Consider the following 17,374-nt stretch of genomic DNA (forward strand, 5'->3'; position numbering starts at 1 on the left):
AATAGGAATAATAAAGTTCACTTATTGTTACTAACTAAAACATTATTATCGTAACTGAAACTATAAACGTAACTGATTATATAATAGCCATTAATTACAAAATAATAAGTAACAAGAAAGTCATAAGAAATTGGAGTAAATGATGTGTAATGAAATTCATTTATTAAATACAAGTGCTTGAGAAAATTACTATGTTGCAACTGTAGTCCAATTATAATTCCCAATTCATTTTAGCATCATTGCCAATAGAATCACTTCTATCTGTGTTCCAAGATTCTTAATGTATAATTTTGAAACTATTACATTAAACATTCAAGGTTTGTTCAATTATAATAAGTTTACATATTTTTCCACATTATAGTATGCTCTGAGACCTTTGGTAAATGCTATAGTCTGTTTGCGAAGCTAACAAACTGGAAAGACGCAGGATTGGAATGTTGGGAAAGAAACCTGAAGCTAGTCTCAGTGAGGTCCAAACAAGAATTCCGTTTTGTCAAGTATTTGTTACGAGATCATAGATACGCAGATAAACAGCCATTGGCAACATTTGATAGTGTGTTTAGAAACGCCAGTTATTATGCTCATTTAGGTATAAATATACTTTAGTTAATGATGACAATTAGAAACATATTATTGGTTTAGATAATAATTCAATGACATCAGTGTTGTTCTGGAGAATGATTAGCTTATTGGTAATAACGATTTTGTTTCATCTTAACAAACATAGTATTTATAGAAATAATGATGATGATGATTACTGCTTACAAAAAAGATCAAGCTCATGCATACTCTTTTCTACTTGATCGACACAACTAATAAACGGCAATATTTATCTCTGTTTCATTTTCTTTTGCAATTTATTTATGCATACAGGTATATTTGTATAGGATTTTAAGACACAATATTTTTTATTATAAATATAGATTATACTTTAGTAAGTAATAATGAATCACCAGTGCCTATATACCGAACAGATGTTGGTAGCAAAGGAATTATTAGAAGTTTTGTGATGAAATGGTTCTCACCTTCTTTTTAAAAAGGTCTATATAGATATCCTATGGCTGATGGTTCAAAATTCGATGTATGGGAGGATATGACACCAGTTACATTTTCAGCTTGGTAAATAATATGACATTCCAATTTCTATGACATATTTATTGAACAAACGTTACACAGACACATACATAATAAATTGTAATTTTGGTTTAAAAAACAATATTTTCGTGTTAACAATTTGCGTTTGTTCATTCCTGATTTTGATTCTACTTAATATATTTAGAATACTATATAATATGTTTAAGGTTCTTTTTTAAATCTATAACATATTGCGATATGAAAACTTCATGCAATATGAATATATCATAATAATCCAAAGCAGTTATAACCTTCAAAGCATATTAGTCATATTTAATCTATACCATATTTTTAAATGATAAACAGTTCAAAGTCGTATAACTAATATGCTTTGTGATTTATTACTGCTTTGGATTATAATGTTATTGATGAAGCAGGGAAGTAGAGTATGTATCTCAATATTTTGTGATTTGATTAAGATTAAACTTTGTGTGTTTTTCCTTCTTAAGGAAAGTAGGCGAACCATCTGTGGGAAACTGTGTACGTATGAATTATGAATCATTTGAAGATATAGACACATGGGAATCAGAAGATTGTGAGAGTGTGTTAGCTGAATACTTCATCTGTGAACAAAAAATAATAAACGAGTCAATGGGTAAATATGATACATATATAATTATTGTCTGATATAACAATGTAAAAAAGCTTGTATGGTTGTGTGAAAATACTTGAAGTTTACAAATTAAAGTTGTCACCATTGACAGAGTAACTGTGTAAATGGAACAAATTGTTATCTTATAATTGTGTTTTTTATTGTATAAGCATTAGTAGACAAAATCGAAGACACCACGAAATTTATAACACTGCCTTTGTCGTGATTTTGTTAATGTCCAAACTTTTTGGTTACACTAAAAAGCAAATGTTGTTGTTTTTAAAAAAAATCGTTTGTAAAAGATTAGCATTTCTCTTTTTCATCTCATATAACTAATTCATCATTTGAAATTTTCCCACGCTTCATCTTGAACAAATCAGCAGTAATAACTTGCAATACATTCTAAGAAGTGTATTGACAAATATTGCACTTTGATTAAGAACTTTGTTTATGAACAGTTCAAAGTTGTATAATGTCGTTAATGATTGACGGAAATTGTTACTTAGACATCAAGAAAACTAGCTTAGTATTAGAGGTTTTCTTTGCATTCATATTGTCAACATATTTTATGTTCTTGCATTTTGCATACAGTGTTGCTAGACAAAGAAGTACCAAAAGTTCATGGTAGGGATTGGCAACGTGTCCCTGAACAAATTAAGTCGGGCCAGTATTCTGGGACAGCATCAACAACAAGATCTGGTTATAAGTGTATGTCTTGGGAAAAGCAAGCTAGCGAGAATTCTGTACTGTGGTGGCAAGCCTATACTGACAGATGGTGGCTGACCGAGAATACAAAAGAAGCTAAAAACTACTGCCGGGACCCGGCATGGGAAAATTTCATTTGGTGTCATTACAAAACATCTTCAAACATTACAAGTCGAGAGGAATGCAGTGTGACGCGTAAGTTTTGAATTATTTCATCCATATTTTTGATGTCTTATTCCCAAATTATTCCGTTATTAAATTAAAGTAGTATGGACGTATTATGTAAAATAATTGTATAAAGGAAACTTCTTAACTTTGTTCCAGTACCTGTAGTTGCAAACACTCAGCAATATCAATGGCGTTATTTGGGAAATAGGAATACGACATTCTCGGGCAAAACTTGTCAGTATTGGGATACCCTTTCTCCACATAGTCACCACACAACTGGTTATAATTTTCCTGGCGAGAACCTCAATAGTGTTGACAACTTCTGTCGCGATATTTGGAATAGCGGCTATCTTTGGTGTTATACCACAGATCAAGACACGCGGTGGGAAATGTGTATAGTTGAAGGTATGTTTTGTGTTATTTTCACGATATCATACCCCTGTCAATTTGAAATTCATTAAGGAAAATTAATTATTTGACAAAGTCGTTAAATATAAACTTTAATGATAGGCCTTTAGCTCACCCGGTCACAAAGTCCTCGTGGTGAGCTTTTGCGATCGAAATTGATCGATGAATGTCCGTTGGACTGTTAGTCGTCAACTTCTTATTCATACTAAATTTATGAAACTTGCCTTAAATGTTCCTAGACGAAGTCAGATGGACTTAAATATATTTTTAAAGTTTTCGATAGCACCACAATACATAGAGCTTAGATATATAGTACCCGCCACATTTAGTTTTCAGGTAGCTGCAATATTTACATTAAAATACGCACCTATATAATTGCTACAAATTGTTTAAAGTATAACTGAATTATTTTTATTATTATTATTATTTTGATCTTTATCGAAATTCTTAATTTCAAGACAAAGACATGAAGTCATCAAAGAAAACTGTAAGGTCTTTATCTCTATATTTTGTGTGTAACAACATATAGTAGACCTCCTCTTAGTTCGATAAAATCAAGTGACACTTTGGGTCAAATTTTACCTGCCCAAAGCGTTTTATGAGTTTTAGGAAAATATTATTAAATCGCATGTTTAAAGCCTCAATGCTTAGAACCTAAATATTTGAGTTAAACTAATTGGCCCTGAGGCGCCAGATGGGCCCGCCATTAGGTCACTTTTACACATTATCATTAAGAAAAGGCTTCCTCTACCAATCCAATGCCTGGAGCTTAGATATTAGGTATTTAACATTGTTTTGTAGACCCTTACCATTTTTGCCCGAATCGTGAACCGTAGGGCACTTGATTTATAAAGAATAATATAGGAAAATCTTAAATAAAACATTCACCTTTATATTATGTACAATGTCTAGATCTTAGATATTTTGTATGTATCATTGTCAAAAGGACCTTTACTCAGTTTGTTCAAATTATGATACGGGGCTAAAGATTGTTCCGAACAAAGATCGTTTTCTTTTACACGGAGTAATATAGGAAAACATTAAAAGGTTTCTTCTTTAGAGCTTTTTTGAAGCATTGACAATTGTACCGTTACAAAAGTGGTTTTAAATCATGCACATAAGTTCAGAATTGAATTAGCTCCTCCAAGGGTCATTTGATTTTACATGGAGTAGAAAAGTCCCATCAATCATACACGTAGTCAAGATTGGTCTCATTTCTGGGCTGCATTTATTAAGAATTTTTTTCCTCTGACACAATAAGGCCTAAACATGTAATTTTTCGGAAGGACCTTTATTTTGATTGTTCGAAACAATACCCCATTTTATATAATTAGACCAAGATATCTTGTCACAGTGACCTTGAAATTTGAACAACTAACACAGTATGAAATGCCATTAAATTTGATACCAGTTTGATTTGATTTTAACTTTCATTTTGTATTTTGATACACAGCTATGAAATGTAGACAATGTGCACATTTTCAGATTCAGTCTAAAATGTAACTTTATTTAACCTAGATTTCGATCTAATGCCCTACTCATATGTGATAGAAGGTACAACCTTCAAATTTTGGCAAGATAGTTAATTTGAAATGTTATTTCAGTTTAATATAACTTGACCAATAATTTGACTTTTTGGCGTTCTTATTGAATTTTGAGATAGAGTATTAAACTTTGGACCTTGTTAAACACAGTTTCAGAGATATAATTGAACTTAACTTCAGTCCTAGGCTCTAACGTTGTTCCTTCTTTTCATTTATAAATATCAATATCATACAACCTTTGTAATTAGAGATTTTAAAAACAGGTAAGCGGTCTTTGGTCATCATTTCCCTCTTATGTATCGTAATGTGGTTTGCCAAACACTTTAATTAAGACATTAGCATGAAATGCTTAAAAGATAATAATTATCATGTCGTAAATTTTATTTTTCGTTGAACTTCAGGAAGAAAAAAGTACAAAATGCAATCATATAAAAATCATATAAATCTTGCATTTATTTAATTAGATAATCCTGAAGAAAGATGCTTACATACACATAAGTTATATAACGGGAAATGGAACACAACTTACAGCGGTAAAGGGTGCTTACGTTGGGACGAAATGAAAGGTCACCTGAGAGGTCATCAGGGAGATTATAAGTTCCCAGATCAATCTGTGAGTGCTGCAGAAAATTCATGCCGGGATCCTTTCGGTGACGGATATTTGTGGTGTTATGTTACAGAATATTCTTGGGAACCTTGTCTTTTCATAGGTAAATCTTTAATTGAAAAATGACATCAGTAAAAAATAATGTATTCAATACAGCCATAAGAATGAAAGACATCTTTATAGTTATTGAAAAGGCAAATTTATATGTTTACTAAACTCAAAGTAATTTATATTTTCTTTACTTGTATCTTATATGTACTTTTTCAGACATCAAGCAAACGATAGTATTTCCGAGGGAATTTGAAGTTAGAGATGATGACCCGTTTACTTGCGCAAACGGAGACCTGTTATCTACAGAAAATGTTTGTGACGAAAAGTTTGACTGTCCTGATTTGTCCGATGAAACAGATTGTTCATACAAAGGTTATAATAGTTCTCTCATTTATTTTAGATAATATAAGAAGAAACAATTACATAATAAACTATACGATTAAGAAGCAAGAACCTCAACTTAAATTCCTATATACACACGGTATTGAGTGTAAACGTCTAGAAAATTAAAAGTAAAGGTGCCAATTCTTTTAAATAATTCCTTAGACATCCTCATATTTCGGTCGGATTTCTGGTGGACATATATTTATATTGAATCTGATGCCCGTAGTTCTATTTAATTGTTTTCTCTCAATAGAAGAGTTGATATACATGTATTGTAGAACATCGATTGACAGCTAATGCAGGCAGCTCTATTAGAGATATGCCGATGCCTGAAAGTTTTGTGTCGAGTTCGTATTTTCAATGTGGTACAAGTGACTGGGTATCTGTCACAGTAAGATGCGATGGTGTCAAAGATTGCATAGATGCAACAGATGAAATTAATTGTACAGAATCACATACCTGTAAGAAAGTATTGTATCATATGTGCTTATTTCGCAGATATTTTCGGGTTTATATGCCATATAGTTTAAATGTGCATGTGATATTATAACTAAACAAATACAAGAAGAATGTTAAGGTATAAAAACTTTTAATGATTATTAATTTTCATAAATGTGCCGCTGAACTAGATTTTATTTCCCCAGGAGATATTTAAATTGAATTCATAATATTCTGTCAATAATTTCAAAAATGGCATCAATTATATTAATCATTTATCGTTACATAATTTACTAGTATCAACATTTGCATAATTAATTTTGAACTTTACTATCAAAAGCGTTATTTCAAGTTAAAGTTTAAAAAGTTTATTTGATTTAAGTCTCATCACATGTAAACAGAATTATATTATACGAGTAAGTAAGGCGTACAGAAGTTAATGTACTAAACATCATATTGAGATAATTTTGCTTTTTAATATTTAAGTTATATCCGAATGTTCCAATGACCAATTTCGTTGTGATGATGGAGACTGTATTCATATCAGTCAAGTATGTAACTTCATCGAAGATTGTATAGATGGTTCCGATGAATATTGTGGTAAGTACATTAACCATTTAATTTCTGTAATAGTATTGAGATAATTGGTAGTACACTTAAAAATGTTGATTTCACGGGACAGGAGCGTGCTACAGAAATGTGGCAAATTGCATATCTGAATTTCATACAACATTTCTGGACATATATTGTAATCGTTCCGGTAATAGAGAAATATTATATATATAACTGTTTATTAAGTTTTGTAACCCTTGTTTTGAGTAGGATAAGGTTCATGAAATTTCCTTATGATGTTTATGTGCTAATTGCTTGTTTCTCATATAACAAAAAATATCACCCTGATATTTCATTCGGTATTATCAGAGAAATATTGTGGGTATGTAAAAGAAAAAAATAGTAAAGACTTTTACCATATCGACAGAAATAAGTTAAATGTCGATTAACTCCGTCCAAAAATTTAATATTTCTGTTTTATTAAGCTTTGTAGTTTTGAATTTAAACTGGAGTTTGGTCCTTCTTGAAACAATCATTTCGTAGGTAACGATAAATTGATTTTAAAGTGTTATATTGAATGAATACCATTAGGTCTTTGATATATTTCTCAAGATATTGATGAATGTGCGAAGACAGAGTTTTCATGTGATAACGGTCAGTGCGTTCCTCTTAGTGTACGTTGTAACGGGTCCCCGCAGTGTTTGGATGGCAGTGACGAGACATACTGTGGTAAATGCTTATGTTGATGAAATATATTAAGTAATCAATGCTTTTAAAGATTAACTGTTTTCAATGAGTTGAAAAAGTCCTTCTTAACAAACAGACATGACTTTGAACTATAGTCTAAAATATAAATTAAATAGAAATATCAAACTTCAAATTGCAGTATGGATGTTGTTTATGTTGTTGATGTTGCAATGAAATACATTCCTCATACGAAATAGCGGATATCTTCATACCACAATTGAAAAATATACATGGAAATTGATTTTATCCGCATTATGTTTGAACGAGCTGGTATGAAGTCACAGTCACGTGCATAATAAAGTGATAGAACGATGGTATCATTCTTTTAAATTCAAAAAATTTTTTATAGTTACTCGAATAAATTAATCGTTACAACAACGAATGCTCATTGAAATAGTTTAATGCACGTATGCTTAAAAATTTACGAACATATGTTAAAAGGTATATTAACACATTTTCTTCATGTCTGTGGAAACGAAAAATCAAAATAAAAAGCAAAATAAGAAGAAAAAGCGAAAACAAATTTCGCCATTATTTGACATATGTGTTGAACGCACGGATGAACATACTGACCATTCTAAAACCGGTCTAACTAGTGCGTCGATATCAGATTTGAACGATAGTGCGGACGACAATACACACAAACGTGTAAAGAACCAAAACAAAAACAATTTACAACCAGAGTACTTTGTTTATGGTTCTCCATTAACTAACATGAATAATATGAGTAACATGACCAATATTGGATATTCACCGGCTTTTCCAGGACAATACATGCAACCGTCACCAACTCAGTTCGGGATAACACCAGCTGCCACTCCACCTCAGTGGGCAATTGATATGATGGAAGACATTAAAATCATGTCAGATGACATAAAAAACATAAAAACAAGTGTTTCTAAAATCGATGGAATTGAAAAATCAGTTAATTTGATGACCGCTCAACTCAGTGATTTATCGATAAAAGTCAGTGACATAGACAAGCGGGTCAGTGATACGGAACAGCTCAACTCGTTTATTAATTCAGAATACGAAAGGCAATCATTAGAATTGAGTACAACAACAACAGATGTGAACTCTCTTAAAGAAAAATGTAACTCTATGAAACATACTATAAAAAGCCTTGAATGCACCAACGCTCAAATCCAAGCTAAGGTGGCCGAGAATGAATTCCGTAGTATGAGGGATAATCTCATATTTTATGGCATATCAGAAACTGCACCAATCCCAGTCTTGTCTACACAAAGTAACACGGATACTTTCAACGGAGCTACAAGTGATGACAACATCGGCATGGAACCTGACGAACAAGAAATATCACATATGGCAGCAAGTACAGACCTTGAAACGCAAGCGTGCGAGATTCTTGTCAAACAATTCATTAAGGACGTATTGAAAGTTAAAGCTGATAATATAGTGTTCGACCGAGCACACAGGCTAGGCAATGATCGCAAATCCAAGAAACCTCGACCCATAATTGTGAAATTCCACTATTATAATGACCGGAATACGAAAGGCATCTTTAGGACGTTAAGACTACATGAAAGCAAATAATGTTGGAGTTGGGGTGCAGCTTCTAAAAGAATGGCGCGAAGCTCGACAAAAATTATATCCTATCTTTAACGCTGAGAAACGGAAGGGAAATAATGTTAAATTCATAGGAGAAAAGCTTTTCATCAATGGCATTGAATTTAAATCACAGTCTACCAACAACACATCATAGGGAAGTCGTGAAGAGAACCCACTTTATTTATTGTCATGGAATGTCAACGGGTTAGTACGGAAAATCGCTGATCCAGATTTTGTGGATTTAATCAAAAAACATGACATAAACATCTTAACTGAAACTTGGTTATCACAAAAAACACATTACAACCTGAATATTCAAGGATATAATGCACATCATTTGTACGGAAACAAATCTGTAACCACACGTAAAGGACGCTACTCTGGTGGAATTACAATATATTATAAATCTGAATTGTGTGACAAGATTAACTTTATAGAAGAACATCAGTGTGGTATTATGTGGTTTAAACTATGTAAATCTATATTTAACTCTAATACGGATGTATTCATTTGCTGAACATATATTCCTCTTTTTGATTCAAATCTTCTTAATCGTTATCAAGAAGATTTATTTGAACTGATTGAAATAGGCATTGAAAAGTATAGCATTCAACGTCAAGTCTTCGTAACTGGCGACTTAAACACTAGAACATCTAAGGAATCTGATTTTATAGTATATGATAAATTAATAGATGACAATACTGATCTGATAGATAATGAGTATAACATTTTAATAAGAGCAAACAAAGACACAGTATTAGATAATCATGGTAAGCGATTGATACAAATGTATAAAACAACAAATTTATTAATATGTAACGGCCGACTTCACAGCGACAAGAATATAGGTGACTTTTCTTTTATCGGTAATAATGGATTGTCAACAGTTGATTACTTATTAACACATCGGGTAAACTTTGATATGATATCCCTCTTTGATATTATAAAACCGACCGAGTTTTCAGACCATAACGCTATACATATACATTTGCGATGTAAACCACGCCTTCGTCCGAATCGTGATGACGTAGTACCGAATAGCGAGTCGTATATTGCATGGGATAACACGCGTGTTGAATTATTTAGGAATGCTTTAATAGATAACAAAACGAATATAGATCAAATCGTGCAAAACTTACATTTGACAAGCGTTGATCAATCGGTCGAACAATTCACAGTTTATATGCAAGAACATGCTTTCAGTGTTTTTGGTAAAAACAGAAAAATAAATAAGCCGAGTTTATGTAAATTTTCAAAAGAAAAAAAGAAATGGTTTAATCAAGAGTGTTACAATGCCCGCAATGAATTCAATGTAGCGAGAAACTACTATTTAAGACATAAAACAACAGAAAATAAAAATAATGATTTGAATAAAAAATAAAATATAACAGTGTAAAGAATAAATGTAAAAAACTTTTTAAACGTAACGAGGGTAAACGTGTTTCAAAATTAGCAAGTTCAAATCCAAAGGCTTTTTGGAAGGACGTTAAATCGCAATATAAACAAAATAACGGAGGTCCAAATAATATATCTATTGATGATTTTTATATCCATTTTAATAATTTATATGGAACGCAACCTGTGTCAGATTATAACTTGAATGATCAACAAGAACAGATTGTCCAAAATGATTGTTTAGATGCGTTATTCACTATCTCAGAATTGAAATATGCTGTTTACAGTCAAAATAATTCAAAAAGTCCGGGTGAAGATCACTTGATAGCCGAAGTATTTAAACACTCTTTTGATATTATTTCCCCTTTCTTACTTCAATTATATAACAAATTATTCACCGAAGGTATCTTCCCTGAAACTTGGCAACAAGGCATTATAGTTCCGATTTTCAAAGGCGGAACAGCTGAAGCAAAAAACTTTCGAGGAATCACATTGAATAATATTTTATCTAAAATTTATTCTAAAATGCTAATAACTAGACTTACTAAATGGGCAGACGAAAATTCAATATTAATAGATAACCAATATGGTTTTCAAAAATCAAAATCAACCCATGATTGTGTATTCATTCTTCATGCTATTATATCGAAAACATTATCAATGAAAAAGAAGCTATATGTAGCATTTTTAGACTGGGAAAAAATGTTTGATCGAATAGATCGAGTAATGTTGTGGCAAAAATTAATTACTGCAAACGTAAGCACTAAACTTATGACAGCTTTTAAATCCATGTACTTAGTTGTAAAATCAGTAATTCGATATGAATCTAAGAATTCAGATCCCATAACATCCTTTATTGGAGTAAAGCAGGGAGACCCAGCTAGTAGCATACTCTGTCTTTTTTTCCTAAATGATATTGTAGAAAATATAAATAGTAACTTAAATGGTATTTTAAGTATTGATGACGTAAAAATATTTTTATTATTGTTCGCTGACGACGGTGCATTATTTGCTTATGACCCTCAATCTTTACAGTCAATGTTAAATGATGTACAAACTTACTGTAATACATGGAGACTTCGATTGAACGTCAGTAAGACAAAAATAATGATATTTGAAAACGGTCGTCATACATCATATGATTTTTATATATGTAACTCGCGTATTGACATCGTTCAGTCATTTAAATATCTTGGTGTTCATTTGTTTAAAAACGGGAATTGGAATCGCACGCAACAGAGAATCGCTCAACATGCTCAGTTTTCACTTCACAATTTATTTATTTATTGTTTACAACCAATTAGAACTACCTGTATCCCAAAAAATATATCTTTTTGATTCTCTTGTAATGTCTACTCTTAATTACTGTGCGGAGGTATGGGGTCATCACGCTGGACCAGATATTGAGATTGTACATACGAAATTTTGTAGGAAAGTCCTAAGCGTAAAACGCTCAACAAACGTAGATGCTCTATACGGCGAATTAGGGAGGACACCAATGAATGTGTATCGAAAAATTATATTGATAAAATACTGGGTTAAACTAATTACTTTGGATAATCAATCACTACTATTTAAAACTTATAATATGTTGATGAGGGATGTTGAATTAGGAAATACATATAATGGTAATAACTGGGCTGGTCAGATTAAAGAAATACTTTATAATCACGGTTTAATGTACTTATGGCAAAATCAATTTAACAGTCAAATTAACGTAAATATGATTAAACAACGGATATTGGATGTGTATTATCAACAGTGGTGCTCATCAATAAATAACTCTCCTCGTCTCGAAACGTATTGTTTATTTAAACATGAATGTAAATTAGAAAGTTATCTCGACTTTATTCAGGAAACAAAGTTCAGAATATCTTTAACGAAATTTCGTACATCCTCACATGATTTGGCAATAGAACGCGGACGCTACATAAATATTCCTAGGACGGAGAGAATCTGTTTAAATTGTAATTCTAATATGATCGAAAATGAATATCATTTTTTACTTATATGTCCAAAATTTAGAGAACTACGTAGAAAATATCTAAAACGTTATTATTATACCTGGCCTAACTTACAAAAATTCAAAAACTTGTTAAGTGAAACTAACCGAAAAATTATTCAGAATCTATGTAAATTTATATATTATGCTAATGTAATGAGAAACTAACAAACATTCTTTTATGTAATAAGCTCTTCAGAAAACTTTTGTTAATACTTTTTTCTATAAACATATAGGTAAAACCCATACATTTCCATTGTATTTTATATATTTTGTTTGCTATAGATATGTCACATGTTTTATGCAATAAATATATTGAATTGAATTGAACTTTACCTTTCATGTCATTTTAAAAGACACGTGCATCGAGGGTGTCGCATTTCATTGTGACATTGTAATGTGTATACCCGAGAGACTTGTGTGTGATAAATACAGAGACTGTCAAGACGGAAGTGACGAAATGTCGTGTAAGGAACCAGATTTCACTTCCTGTGAGCAATGGTGGGAAGCTGGCTATAGGGAGTCTAGAAATTATATTATCGGTAAAATTTTCTTTCTTTCTTTCTAAATTTACTCTTACGATAATACAAACTTATCTTAGCTAAATAACGTTTGCTTTCATCTGCAAAATAAGAATAGATGTGATACGTATTAGAACTTGGATAGGATTAAAGCTAAGATACATTTCTACACTGTGTGTGCGATAATTGGCAGATATTTGTTTTGTTGCAATTGAACACATAATTATAGAGAAAATTTAGTAATAATTCTAATAACGTTTCAGAATATTAGATAGAGATTGTATTAACTCGATATATACTGGTTATACTTGCGATTTTTTGTGTGAAAAATTCAGTGTAATAAACGAATTTAGAAAATTCATCGTAGAAGGATGCTGCAAAGGATTGTGTTGTTGTTGTTGTGATAAAAAAGCAATTATTGTTAAAACATGATATACATAACATATGTAAGACATTGTTATATTAAAAAGGTGGCCTAACCGTATTCTGTGATTTCGACTCGGTAGTGAAAAGCAAGAAAATGTCAACAATAATTAGAAACTTTGACATCCTTTGGCGGGATGGAGATGGGGTCGGATATTTGTATTCTAGAGACACGCTTCGGGAAGAGGATGTAAGGCTAGATGAAATAATTAGAAGAACAAACTATAACTGTGTTCAGGCGGTATTTGATTTTTGTTTTTCTTAATAACGCAGAGCAATTTTTTCCACATCAAAAGGTTTACATTTGTTGGTTTATAAAAGGCACATCGATGTATCAAATTACGTGTACTAAGGATAAAGTTTAATTTCACTGAAAAGTTGTTAATTTATGCCGATTTCTCTTTTTCATAACACATATTTTGTCTAAAGGTCTTATACTCTTATCATGTGGTATGGCATTGAAAATTTAAAATATTTGCATTTTTATACTAAGCCGGCATACAAAAATGATTGGGTGGTCAGTTGTATTTCTAATTTTATTATATCCATGAACATTTTCATGTTCATATAGATTGGTATTAACAATTATAATTAAATACAATCATTGAAAATGTAAACTTTTCAAATGTTGTGTATTGTTTCTTTACTGTTATAAATATTTTGTATCATGAAAAGTTCGAAAATGCTTCAGCGTTAGACTTGAAAAAATGACAACAAAATTACTGAATTTCAGGTAACACAAAGTTGTATTTCTTCCCATAAAACTGTAGCAGCGTATGATGATCCTCAATACTCGAATAGTTTCAAACATTGCAAGTGCTTTGACCACATCATTTCCATAGGCTTGTACAGGTACTTAAGTTCTCATTCTGTAAAAAGAACATTACATTGTATTTTGTATTGTTAATTCCAATGATTGGATTCTTTACAAACTTCAAATAGAATCGTGTTTAAATGTGGAATATTTCAATAACAGTTTATCTTGAACAAATATAAATCACGTGATCGTACCGTACTATGCAGTTGTTCCGTCACAGATAGTTCGTCCATGGACGCGTTGGTGCTTCTACTTTGGTACACATTCGTGCCTGAAATAATGAACAGAAAAGCTCCACAAACAATGCTAGAAAGTCGCTATATAACCTTTTAGTGTAACTGCATCTTAACACCAAATCGACAAAAATAATTGATATACTAAGATTGAACTTTGAATAAATAAATTGTACATACAAAATATTTATGTAAATGAATACAATAAACATAATATTTAATATTCAAATGGATAATGTCGATTTTCACAATTTTAATTTAACAATATCTCTTTTTTATTACAACCAACCAAATATTTTTTACAGCAAACTCGAGCGTTGTGACACAAATAGTGCAATACCTTTGAACTACAATAATTTAATATACACATACAACAACACAATAACTTTGTATCGAAAGATTGTCATTCAAAATAACATCAACTATGTGGAGCAAGGATATCAGTTAGTGCCTGGTGAGGCATATTGCGAATATGGTAAGTAGAGACATTGATATAGGTAAGCTTGTGATCTAAGTGTCTACATCCAAACCTAGTGACTGTTCGTTCCAGTTTTGATAGGACATGCTTGACAATATTTGCTAGACCAAATATTCTGTTCTTAGAGAGATTCAAATCAGGTAAAATAGTATATGCAAGTTTTTACACTGATATTTTAACAAGCATTAAGAAACAAAAACATCTTGCTTATTCCGATATGAATGTTGTGAAATGTTTTAACAGTTAACTTCACATAATATATGAAATCTAAAAAAATTTAACAATTCCAAAATTGCAAATCTTACCAAAGAATACATTTAGTTTCTCAATTGTTTCCTATGTAATATCATTAACCGCCTTGGGTGTTATTCCAGCTAACGGGTTGCTAATATGCACTATTATCCTTAGTGGTGTGTGTGTACTCAACGAAAATTTGAATGTAATTTGTCACCGCTATGTATCATTATTCATTACCCAGAGAGCCATTCATGTTTGACGTCACATTTGGCTATATAGTAAAAGGTTTACGTGACGTATACTAAATGATGATATTGATATTCATTTAAAATCTTCAATGTGAAATGTGGTTACATTGGATGGATAGATAGAAGAAAGAAAGAATTTTTACAGCTGGATATTATTTTGCTGGTAATGATTAAAAGTCTTCTTATAATGATGTGAAACCGGTTTTATTATCAAACCATTTGCGTATAATTAATTATCATAGCAGCATTATGTCATTTGTGCAAAGCTAAGTTAGTTGGCTCAGTGAGATTGTCGCACATTTAAAATTCATTGTGTATTCCTTTTTTAAACGCAATAAAATAGTGTTCTTATACTTCATTTTAGATTACGACTATCAGCTTAATGTTACAACTTGTGAAGGGGATGTAAAGATGATTGAAAGTTCTATGTATTGTGTCTACGACGTTGATGCTTCTGGGTATAAACTTGGCTGTAGATCTGGGAGTCATCTGCAGGATTGTGGTAATAACATCGTATCGATTTATTCCGGGAAAAATACATAAACACATAATATATTGTCACATATATCAGCATACATATAAAACACATCAAAATGCAAAAAGAAATTAATTATCAAATTAAGTAATATATTTTATGTTTCCCAAGAATTGCCCATTACGCTAAAAGTTTATTTCCATCAGAGCCAATTACTGAAATTTCAATACACTAAATTATATAATATTATATTTAATATATGAATTATTACGTACTTGAAATAAATGACATAATTATATGATTATTATAATGGACAACGTGTTTAACATAACTTTTTCAAATCTAGAATTTATAATTTTAGGTAACTCATTTACCATTCATTACAGTCATTGCCATTCATTACAGAAACGCATATTTGTCAGGAGGGTACGGTAAAATGTCCCGGCAGTTATTGTATACCTCTAAGATTTGTCTGCGACGGAGAACCGCAATGTCCAAAAGGAGAAGATGAGGAAGATTGTGGTTAGTAAAGCCGATGATTTTTATTATTTAATAAAATGTATTAATCCTGTTAGATTTGAAGAAAATAAAAGAAGTATTAAAGAGGAAACACAAATTATATAGAAGAATCCATACAACCTCTTTATTGATTTCACAAATTCAAAATAAATAATCATATCACTAAAACGACTTGTTCTTTGAAGTCTTTACTTTTGCTGATATTTCGTTTGTATTTTACACACACATTTACATACGTATAAATGATATGTAATTCAGAAAATGTATTGAAGTCATTGTTTATCATTACATGATAACTGTTGTTATTAAATCTAATTATTCATAGGTTGTAAAGAGAATGAACATGAGATATTAATACTGTATGATTCTGAGAGAACCTCCCAGACATTGGATGTTTACAATTTTGCAAAACAGTTTTCTACAACACACAATACCGTAAGGATGCTGAGCTTTGTTGTCACTCAACCATTGCTAGAATTCAATCTTGACGATGCAGTTTTACAGATTACCGATACAGTCATACAACCAATGTCCGCTTTAAATCGGATTCAAGAATGCCGTTATAACATCATGGCAAAAGACGTTATAGAAAGTATTCACTTCTCAACAAAAAAGACAAAAGGGATCATTTTTATACAAGACAGAAGCGCTTTCTCATTAGACCTTTCTAATACTATGTTTACAAATGTTGAGTGGAACAGTAAAAACATAACCGTATACAGAATAAGAGAATCCTGGAAAAATGATTCAGATATAATATCCACAACTAATGTTATAGAAGTAGGTGTCAGACGATGGAACATATTAAATACTATTGGAGCAGAATTTCTACCTAAGTTTTGTAAAGGTAAAATAGAAAACTTTTATATATTCATAATTTTATAATTATAGTTACATTTGTGTTAAGTTTTACTTATCTTTGCGATACTTGTAATGGTGCCGTTGTAGGCAAATAAAACAAATGTATTTTTATTTTATTATTCATATTTATGTATCATTATGTAACTGGAACTTACATGTATTCCGCCACAGAAGGGGTTGTATTTAAGTATTCAACATTTGTTTCGATGATTTGCACGTATTTAATGACCCTTTAATAAAGTTATAAAAATAATATTATAAGTAGA

General features: G+C 31.2%; 1 protein-coding gene across 1 annotated transcript in view; it reads left to right on the plus strand.

Annotated features, from left to right (window-relative positions):
* LOC132738357 (uncharacterized) overlaps window positions 1–17,374 on the plus strand; it is a 30,315-nt gene that overhangs the window by 7,709 nt on the left and 5,232 nt on the right. Inside the window, exons 13-29 of the mRNA XM_060725843.1 lie at window positions 362–589; window positions 1,041–1,119; window positions 1,584–1,729; window positions 2,318–2,626; window positions 2,756–3,004; window positions 5,016–5,261; window positions 5,426–5,581; window positions 5,872–6,054; window positions 6,518–6,631; window positions 7,196–7,312; window positions 12,653–12,838; window positions 13,288–13,481; window positions 13,974–14,092; window positions 14,596–14,765; window positions 15,618–15,755; window positions 16,134–16,250; window positions 16,573–17,094. Coding sequence (XP_060581826.1) covers window positions 362–589; window positions 1,041–1,119; window positions 1,584–1,729; window positions 2,318–2,626; window positions 2,756–3,004; window positions 5,016–5,261; window positions 5,426–5,581; window positions 5,872–6,054; window positions 6,518–6,631; window positions 7,196–7,312; window positions 12,653–12,838; window positions 13,288–13,481; window positions 13,974–14,092; window positions 14,596–14,765; window positions 15,618–15,755; window positions 16,134–16,250; window positions 16,573–17,094 — 3,273 coding nt within the window. The remainder of the gene's footprint in view (window positions 1–361; window positions 590–1,040; window positions 1,120–1,583; window positions 1,730–2,317; window positions 2,627–2,755; window positions 3,005–5,015; window positions 5,262–5,425; window positions 5,582–5,871; window positions 6,055–6,517; window positions 6,632–7,195; window positions 7,313–12,652; window positions 12,839–13,287; window positions 13,482–13,973; window positions 14,093–14,595; window positions 14,766–15,617; window positions 15,756–16,133; window positions 16,251–16,572; window positions 17,095–17,374) is intronic.

The sequence above is a fragment of the Ruditapes philippinarum genome, unplaced genomic scaffold (genome assembly GCF_026571515.1).
Source record: "Ruditapes philippinarum isolate M1 unplaced genomic scaffold, ASM2657151v2 ctg869_1_1_1_1, whole genome shotgun sequence".
In the NCBI taxonomy this organism is placed as follows: Eukaryota; Metazoa; Mollusca; class Bivalvia; order Venerida; family Veneridae; genus Ruditapes; species Ruditapes philippinarum.